The sequence below is a fragment of the Coregonus clupeaformis genome, unplaced genomic scaffold (genome assembly GCF_020615455.1).
Source record: "Coregonus clupeaformis isolate EN_2021a unplaced genomic scaffold, ASM2061545v1 scaf0073, whole genome shotgun sequence".
Lineage (NCBI taxonomy): Eukaryota > Metazoa > Chordata > Actinopteri > Salmoniformes > Salmonidae > Coregonus > Coregonus clupeaformis.
This window is the reverse complement of record NW_025533528.1, coordinates 167241-176467: the sequence shown is the minus strand read 5'-3', so window position 1 is coordinate 176467 and position 9227 is coordinate 167241. Positions and strand designations below refer to the sequence as shown.

The window sequence follows — 9227 nt, the reverse complement described above, 5'->3', positions numbered from 1 at the left end:
TGGGCCAAAATACCAGCAACAGTGTGTGAAAACCTTGTGAAGACTTACAGAAAACGTTTGACCTGTGTCATTGCCAACAAACGGTATATAACAAAGTATTGAGAAACTTTTGTTACTGACCAAATACTTATTTTCCACCATAATTTGCAAATAAATTCATAAAAAATCCTACAATGTGATTTTCTGGAATTTTTTTTCTCATTTTGTCTGTCAAAGTTGACATGTACCTATGATGAAAATTACAGGCCTCTCTCATCTTTTTAAGTGAGAGAACTAAATTGGTGGCTGACTAAATACTTTTTTTCCCCACTGTATATATATATATATATATATATATATATATATATATACACACACTACAAGTCAAAAGTTTGGACACACCTACTCATTCAAGGGTTTTTCTTTATTTTTACTATTTTTAACATTGTAGAATAATAGAGAAGACAACAAAACTATGAAACAACACATATGGAATCATCTAGTAACCAAAAAAGTGTTAAACAAATCAAAATCTATTTTATATTTGAGATTCTTCAAATAGCCACCCTTTGCATCGATGACAGCTATGCACACTCTTGGCATTCTCTCAACCAGCTTCACCTGAAATGCTTTTCCAACAGTCTTGAACACTAACCAAAAATCTCAAGTTTGGACTCCAGACCAAAGGACAAGTTTCCACCATTCTAATGTCCATTGCTCGTGTTTCTTGGCCCAAGCAGGTCTCTTCTTCTTATTGGTGTCCTTTAGTAGCGGTTTCTTTGCAGCAGTTCGACCATGAAGGCCTGATTCACACAGTCCCCTCTGAACAGTTGATGCGAGGAGCAGGAACGGGCCGGGCCGGGCTGGCGGCGCGCACCACTGGCTTGGTGCGAGGAGCAGGAACGGGCCGGGCCGGACTGGCGATGCGCACCACTGGCTTGGTGCGAGGGGCAGGAACAGGCCGGGCTGGACTGGCGACGCGCACCACTGGCTTGGTGCGAGGGGCAGGAACAGTCCGGGCTGGACTGGCGACGCGCACCACTGGCTTGGTGCGAGGTGTGCCAGCTCAACGCTCCTGGTCTCCAATACGCCTCCTCGGTCCCGCGTATCCTGCGCCAGTTCTACGAGCTGTATCGCCAGTGCTCTTGCACATCCCAGTGCGTCCTGTGCAAGCGCCCCGCACGTGTAGTGCAAAAATGGGTAGCCAGCCAGGACGGGTTGTGCCAGCTCTCCACTCCAGACCTCCAGTCCGCCTTCGCAGTATGGTCCGGCCCGTTCCTGCTCCTCGCACCAGGCCAGTGGTGCGCGTCACCAGCCCGGTCCGGCCTGTTCCTGTTCCTCGCACCAAGCCAGTGGTGCGCGTCGCCAGCCCGACCCGGCCTGTTCCTGCCCCTCGCACCAAGCCAGTGGTGCACGTCGCCAGCCCGGCCCGGCCTGTTCCTGCCCCTCGCACCAAGTCAGTGGTGCGCGTCGCCAGCCCGGTCCGGCCTGTTCCTGCTCCTCGCTCCAAGACAGTGGTGCGCGTCGCCAGCCCGGCCCGGCCTGTACCTCGCACCAGGCCAGTGGTGCGCGTCGCCAGTCCGGTACGGCCTGTTCCTGTCCCTCGCACCAGCCCAGTGGTGCGCGTCGCCAGTCCGGTACGGCCCGTTCCTGCTCCTTGCACCAAGCCAGTGGTGCGCGTCGCCAGCCCGGTCCGGCCTGTTTCTGCTCCTCACACCAAGCCAGTGGTGCGTGTGTCCAGTCCGGCATGGCCCGTGCCTGTTCCACCGGTGCCCAGTTCAGCTCCGGTCAGCTGCTCCACTCCGGAGCCAGAGCAGTCCGCTCCACCGGTGCCTGATCCAGCTCTGGTCAGCTGCTCCACTCCGGAGCCAGAGCAGTCCGCTCCACCGGTGCCTGATCCAGCTCTGGTTAGCTGCTCCACTCCGGAGCCAGAGCAATCCGCTCCACCGGGGTCCAGTCCAGCTCCGGTCAGTGGATCCGCTCCGGAGCCAGAGCAGTCCGCTCCACCGGTGCCCAGTTCAGCTCCGGTCAGCTGCTCCAGTCCGGAGCCAGAGCAATCCGCTCCACCGGGGTCCAGTCCAGCTCCGGTCAGCGGCTCCACTCCGGAGCCAGAGCAGTCCGCTCCACCGGTGCCTGATCCAGCTCCGGTCAGCGGCTCCACTCCGGAGCCAGAGCAGTTCGCTCCACCGTCGTCGGGTCCAGCACCAGTCAGCTGTTCCAGTCCAGACCCAGACGTCAGCCCCTCTCCAGGTTCGGGGTCTCCCACTCCAGGGTCCAGACAGGGCTTGGTACTTCGTGGGAGGAAGGAGAGGGCAAGCAGCGCGCCGAGATCCAGACCAGACCAGGGGCGCAACAGGGAGGCGGAGAATCGGTGGTTGTCACGCCCGGAGCCGGATCCGCCTTTGAGGCGGAATGTCCACCCGGCCCCTACCCTGTTATGTTTATGTTGTGCGGTCGGAGTCCGCACCTTTGGGGGGGTACTGTCACGCCCTGACTCAGGGGACGCTTAAATGTTGAGTCAGGGTGTGTATGTTCTATGTTGTGTATTTCTATGTTGGCCGGTGTGGTTCCCAATCAGAGGCAGCTGTAGCTCGTTGTCTCTGATTGGGGACAATACTTAGGCAGCCTATTGGCACTAGTGGGTTGTGGGATCTTGTTCCAGTTAAGGTATGTTGTGTTGTGCTGCCTTGGACTTCATGTTTTGTTTGTTGTTTTGTCGATGTGTTTAATAGTCAAATAAACATGTATGCATATCACGCTGCGCCTTGGTTCGACCAGTCCTTCACCGAACGTGACAACATCCTAGATCTGAATGAATGAAATAATCTGTCACAGTTCCCTCAGCCAGAACCCAAAAGCAGACCAGGACAAGGAGAGTTGAACGAAGGTGAGGGTTTATTAGATACGACAAAAGGTGCAGTATAATCCAGGGACAGAGCGGGCGGCGTGGTTGAGTAGTTGGGGGTGCAGTCTGGGTCCAGTGATGGCTCGGCAGCCGCCGACCATCAGGCAGAGGTGGGGTGAAGGTTCCGGACGTGTGACTGCAGGTGGAACAAAAACGGAGGTAAGAACACAAAAACTCAACAAAGTACAAAATAACAAAACTCACGCTAGAACGCTCTAAACTGATACACAGAACACCTACTGTTCATGGCTAACGATCCGGCAGGGAATGGATGTTAGGCCAGAGCCTAAGAAGGGTGATGATCAGGACCAGGTGTGCAGATTGCTGATGGGATGCAGGTGCGGAAATCAAGAGAGCTCCCGCCTAGCAACGTTGCCCGGCAACCAGGCAGGGAGCGTTCCAGAACCCTCGGGAAACTGGAGATCACGAGCAGAAAAACTAGTCCACAGACAGGACCCGACTCAGACTGCCGGGATCGTTACAGTGCTGACAACAAAATCACACAAAAATTATCAATGGAAATCAAATGTATCAACCCATGGAGGTCTGGATTTGGAGTCACCCTCAAAATTAAAGTGGAAAACCACACTACAGGCTGATCCAACATTGATTTAATGTCCTTAAAACAAGTCAAAATGAGTCTCAGTAGTGTGTGTGGCCTCCACGTGCCTGTATGACCTCCCTACAACGCCTGGGCATGCTCCTGATGAGGTGGCGGATGGTCTCCTGAGGGATCTCCTCCCAGACCTGGACTAAAGCATCCGCCAACTCCTGGACAGTCTGTGGTGCAACGTGGCGTTGGTGGATGGAGCGAGACATGATGTCCCAGATGTGCTCAATTGGATTCAGGTCTGGGGAACGGGCGGGCCAGTCCATAGCATCAATGCCTTCCTCTTGCAGGAACTGCTGACACACTCCAGCCACATGAGGTCTAGCATTGTCTTGCATTAGGAGGAACCCAGGGCCAACCGCACCAGCATATGGTCTCACAAGGGGTCTGAGGATCTCATTTCGGTACCTAATGGCAGTCAGGCTACCTCTGGCGAGCACATGGAGGGCTGTGCGGCCCCCCAAAGAAATGCCACCCCACACCATGACTGACCCACTGCCAAACCGGTCATGCTGGAGGATGTTGCAGGCAGCACAACGTTCTCCACGGCGTCTCCAGACTCAATCTTGATGTTCTCTGGCAAATACCAAACGTCCTGCACGGTGATGGGCTGTAAGCACAACCCCCACCTGTGGACGTCGGGCCCTCATACCACCCTCATGGAGTCTGTTTCTGACCATTTGAACAGACACATGCACATTTGTGGCCTGCTGGAGGTCATTTTGCAGGGCTCTGGCAGTGCTCATCCTGCTCCTCCTTGCACAAAGGCGGAGGTAGCAGTCCTGCTGCTGGGTTGTTGCCCTCCTACGGCCTCCTCCACGTCTCCTGATGTACTGGCCTGTCTCCTGGTAGCGCCTCCATGCTCTGGACACTACGCTGACAGACACAGCAAACCTTCTTGCCACAGCTCGCATTGATGTGCCATCCTGGATGAGCTGCACTACCTGAGCCACTTGTGTGGGTTGTAGACTCCGTCTCATGCTACCACTAGAGTGAAAGCACCGCCAGCATTCAAAAGTGACCAAAACATCAGCCAGGAAGCATAGGAACTGAGAAGTGGTCTGTGGTCACCACCTGCAAAACCAGTCCTTTATTGGGGGTGTCTTGCTAATTGCCTATAATTTCCACCTGTTGTCTATTCCATTTGCACAACAGCATGTGAAATTTATTGTCAATCAGTGTTGCTTCCTAAGTGGACAGTTTGATTTCACAGAAGTGTGATTGACTTGGAGTTACATTGTGTTGTTTAAGTGTTCCCTTTATTTTTTTGAGCAGTGTATATGTCAATGTCTTATAGAATTTAAGGTAGCACTTTAGTATAGGGAACACATGTAAAGGTACTACGCTTGTATTAGTTCTACATTGAGACAGCATACTATGAGTCTGTTTATTGTGTAACTTGCTCTTTATTAAATACTAATATGTCTTTATTATGACTAACAATGAGGTTATTAAGGATTGGCAATTAACACATTACTTCTAATGTTTGAATAAGAAAAAACACAAATGAATGCCTTATATATGGCTAATAAGACATAATAAAGGCCTTATTAGCTACTTGTATACTCACTTATAAACTACAAATGTGTAGGTAATATGTGCATCTTAAAATAAAGTGTTACCAAAAATGTCAATCATTTTGCCCACATTAATTTGTCTCTCCATTTTCCTCCTAATTGAAGTAACTTAATACAATTATAGTAAATGGATGCTGATATCAAGAACCATGGGTGACTATTTTCCAATTGACAATGTATCAATGACGATTCTCCAAGATTATCTGCCCTTAGTAGCCCTTAAATTAGCCCTTAGTAGCCCTTAACCTCTACGGCATCGGTGTCCCGTATACGGGACGGTTGAGCTAACGTGCGCTAATGTGATTAGCATGACTGTTGTAAGTAACAGCAAACTTTCCAGGACATAGACATGTCTTATATGGGCAGAAAGCTTACATTCTTGTTAATCTAACTGCACTGTCCAATTTACAGTAGCTACTACAGTGAAAAAATATCATGCTATTGTTTGAGGAGAGTGTACAACAACAAAAAACGTATCACGGCAACTGGTTTGATACATTCACCTCTGAAGGTAAATAATGTACTTACATTCAGTAATCTTGCTCTGATTTGTCATCCTAAGGGTGCCAGAGATGAAATGTAGCATAGTTTTGTTTGATAAAATCAATTTTTATATTCAAATGTAGGAGCTGGGTTCTATAGTTTGAACCCCTGCTGTCTCTGGCTCCACACCCACCCCGCCCAGCCATCTAGATGTGTGAAAGTTAGTGTATAAGCTAATGATCCATCATATATGACATTCCTAGGAGTGTGTAAACGTACATTTTGATTTACCATATAATTTTTGTATGTTCTCTATAGTTATGTACTTGAAAATGTATCAATTGACCAATTCGGCACTTTTGGGCAGACTTGATACAAAATAGTCCAGTATTGCACTGGATCAATCTGAAACTTTGCACACACACTCTGCCATCTAGTAGCCAGAATCTAAATTGCACCTAAACTGCAATATTATATGGAGCAAAACAAAAAAATAGACAACACATGTTTTTTGTTTGTATTATCTTTTACCAGATCTAATGTGTTATATTCTCCTACATTAATTTCACATTTCCACAAACTTCAAAGTGTTTCCTTTCAAATGGTATCAAGAATATACATATCCTTGCTTCAGGTCCTGAGCTACAGGCAGTTAGATTTGGGTATGTCATTTCAGGCGACAATTGAAAAAAAGGGTCCGATCCTTAAGAGGTTTTAAATTACCCTTAAAGTGATCCTTAACGTTTGGATTCTATTGTATGATTATTTGGCCACATTCTCTCTCTTACACGCATGCAATGTAACAGTGTATATTAGGCTGATAACTGCAGACAAACACTGATATCCTCCGCACACTCCAGAGGTCAGGTGCCTTGAAGGGCATCTGTGTTTTCCTGAGTACAGAAAAGAAATAGGAGACCAGATAACAGTAAAAACAATAGTTTCACAGAAATGTACAGGACCTGTTGTACTGGTTGACATAAGTGTGGTAGCTGCTTGATGATAGCACTTAACTGTTCTCTCGCCCCAAAGCCTGCAACCTGATTCGGAGCCTGACGTGTCCGCAACTTGCTCCAATCCAGAGGACAAAAAAATGAAAATGACATTCTTAATGTGCCCGTTTTTATCTATTAGGTCATGGAAAATGTTTGATTTGCAGAACGTGACAGTATAAATGCATAGGGTATATTATCCAATCGGCCCAGCTTTGGAACTTAGGCCTATAATACTAGGTTTTTGTTCTCCCATTTCATATGTCAAGAATTCTGTCTAGACCAGAGGTTTCTCAAAACGTTGAGCAATAGCTTTACAATAACAGGTGATACATAATCTCCTGTAATTTTCAGATACCAGAGACAAGTATACCTTGACAGCCAGACTGAAATTCTGCAAATATGAACCGTTGCATGTCCTTGCTCTGACCCGTCTCTCTCTAATCAGTCTATTAAATAGTCAATAACAGTCATTCATGGAACCACGGAAAAAGCTCTTGAATGATAAATCACAATGTACAACAAACAGGACCATGTTTAACGAGCACTTGACCCAAAATGACATCAAATGGAATAGATTACCCCCATGGTATAAAAATATGTGTTCTCTACTCTGCCTGTGCACTCCAAATGTTTATTACGCACAGGTAAGTACTAGTAGGCTGTCTTTTGGCTTCTTTGTAATATCCGTAATATTAGTCTGTCATCCGACTTTGTAATACTTGAACATTGTCATCAACAGCTTATGTACTAAAAGTTCTAATAACTGCCACCACTGGCTCTAGTACATTTTCTCTCTGCACTGGCTGTAAGGTTTAAAGATAGCTGAAAAGACACATAATACAGTACCTCACTGTAGCTATACAGAGATTGTTGGGAAGTCATATTCCTCCACTGCCAGTGGCCACATACATGTATTTATGTATTTTTTTCACAGAGTAGTCACGATGGACCAGTTCACCCAGATGAAAAGGTGCACGCCACAGCTACTCCCCACCCTTGCCCTCTCCCTTCTGGTGTGTCTTAGTTTCGTCTCCCCCCTACCTACAACGGAGCCCCCACTGTTTGACGGTTATCCCTTTGTGGGTATATGGAATGCCCCGACCCCTGCATGCAAGAGGCTGGAGATCCCACTGGACACCTGGTCCTTCAAGGCAGTGACCACGCCTGCTGCTGTTCCTGGTCAGTTCCTCACCCTGTTCTACTCTGACCGCCTGGGCCTGTACCCTTACGTTGACCCCAACCACCATCGCCAGTTCAATGGCGGCATCCCCCAAAAGGGCAACCTGACGGCCCACCTTATTAAGGCCTATGGTGACATCAATCAGTATATCCCCTCTTACACAACCCCGGGTCTGGCTGTCATTGACTGGGAAGAATGGCGCCCCCTGTGGGACAGAAACTGGGGGTCCAAGGATATTTACCGTCAACTGTCCATCGCCTACGCTCGAGAGAAGGACCCCTCTTTGTCCCCATCACAAGCAACCACTGAGGCCAAGAAGCAGTTTCAGACTGCAGCCCGCAAGTACATGGAGGGAACAATGATGCTAGGTATCAGCCAGCGGCCCATCCAGCAATGGGGGTTCTATCTGTTCCCCGACTGCTACAACTATGGCTGGGAGAAGCCAGACTACACAGGGCAGTGCTCCGACAAGACCAAGAGCCAGAACGACGAGCTTCTGTGGCTTTGGGAGTCCAGCACGGCTCTATACCCTTCAATCTACCTGCCTGCATCGCTGAACAACAGCTCTAAGGTGGCGCTCTTCGTCCGAAACCGCGTTCAGGAGGCAGTGAGGGTGGCAGCTCTGCCCAAACGCCCCTACACTGTGCCCATCTATGTGTACTCACGCCCACTCCGTGACCACAAGTTTCTCAGTACGGTGAGGGCATTAGATTTCAATTACTTAATAGTTCAAATTGCTATGCAATTTCAATAGACTTTTATGTTATCTTTAGCTTTGTGCTATTAAAACGTGTGGTCACTAAATGCCGATAACTCACAAGAACATTATCAAGACATGCAGTGCACACATTATTACAAATGTATTTTGACTTCAGGTGAGTTTCATGCAGGAGTTTCTGTCATACTGTATGTCTGTCATTCCCAGGAGGATCTGATCAGAAGTATTGGAGAAAGTGCAGCATTGGGGGCCTCCGGGTCAGTGCTCTGGGGGGCCAGTGCCGACTATACTGACAAGGTAATCTCACATACACCTCTCCACATTTCTTATTTTATGTCCCATGATAACATATTAAGTACACTTATTGAATTTGTACTATGTTTTGTTGTATGTATCATTTCACACAAGAAGTTCCCTCACAGGAAAATGAAATTATTTAAATGTAATTGAATACTTCAATCTAAAAAGCTTTTTTGAGTGGTGGTGCAGTACCCTTACAGAAAAATCACATGATTTCATGTGACATTTACACATTTTGCACATGTAAAATCATATGTTTTTGGAACACCTCACATGTGATGATCTTGGCAGGGCGGCAGGCAGCCTGGCGGTTAGAGCAGGGCTCGCCAACCCTGTTCATGGAGAGCTACCCTCCTGTAGGTTTTCTCTCCAACCCCAGTTATAACTAACCTGATTCAGTTTATCAACCAGCTAATTATTAGAATCAGTTGCGCTAGATTAGGGTTGGAGGGAAAACCTACAGGATGGTAGCTCTCCAGG

General features: G+C 47.9%; 1 protein-coding gene across 1 annotated transcript in view; it reads left to right on the top strand.

Annotated features, from left to right (window-relative positions):
* The first annotated feature begins 7493 nt into the window (after positions 1 to 7493).
* The window catches only part of LOC121531196 (hyaluronidase-5-like), a 56581-nt gene continuing 54847 nt past the window's right edge, over positions 7494 to 9227 (top strand). Inside the window, exons 1-2 of the mRNA XM_045213021.1 lie at positions 7494 to 8403; positions 8623 to 8744. Coding sequence (XP_045068956.1) covers positions 7494 to 8403; positions 8623 to 8744 — 1032 coding nt within the window. The remainder of the gene's footprint in view (positions 8404 to 8622; positions 8745 to 9227) is intronic.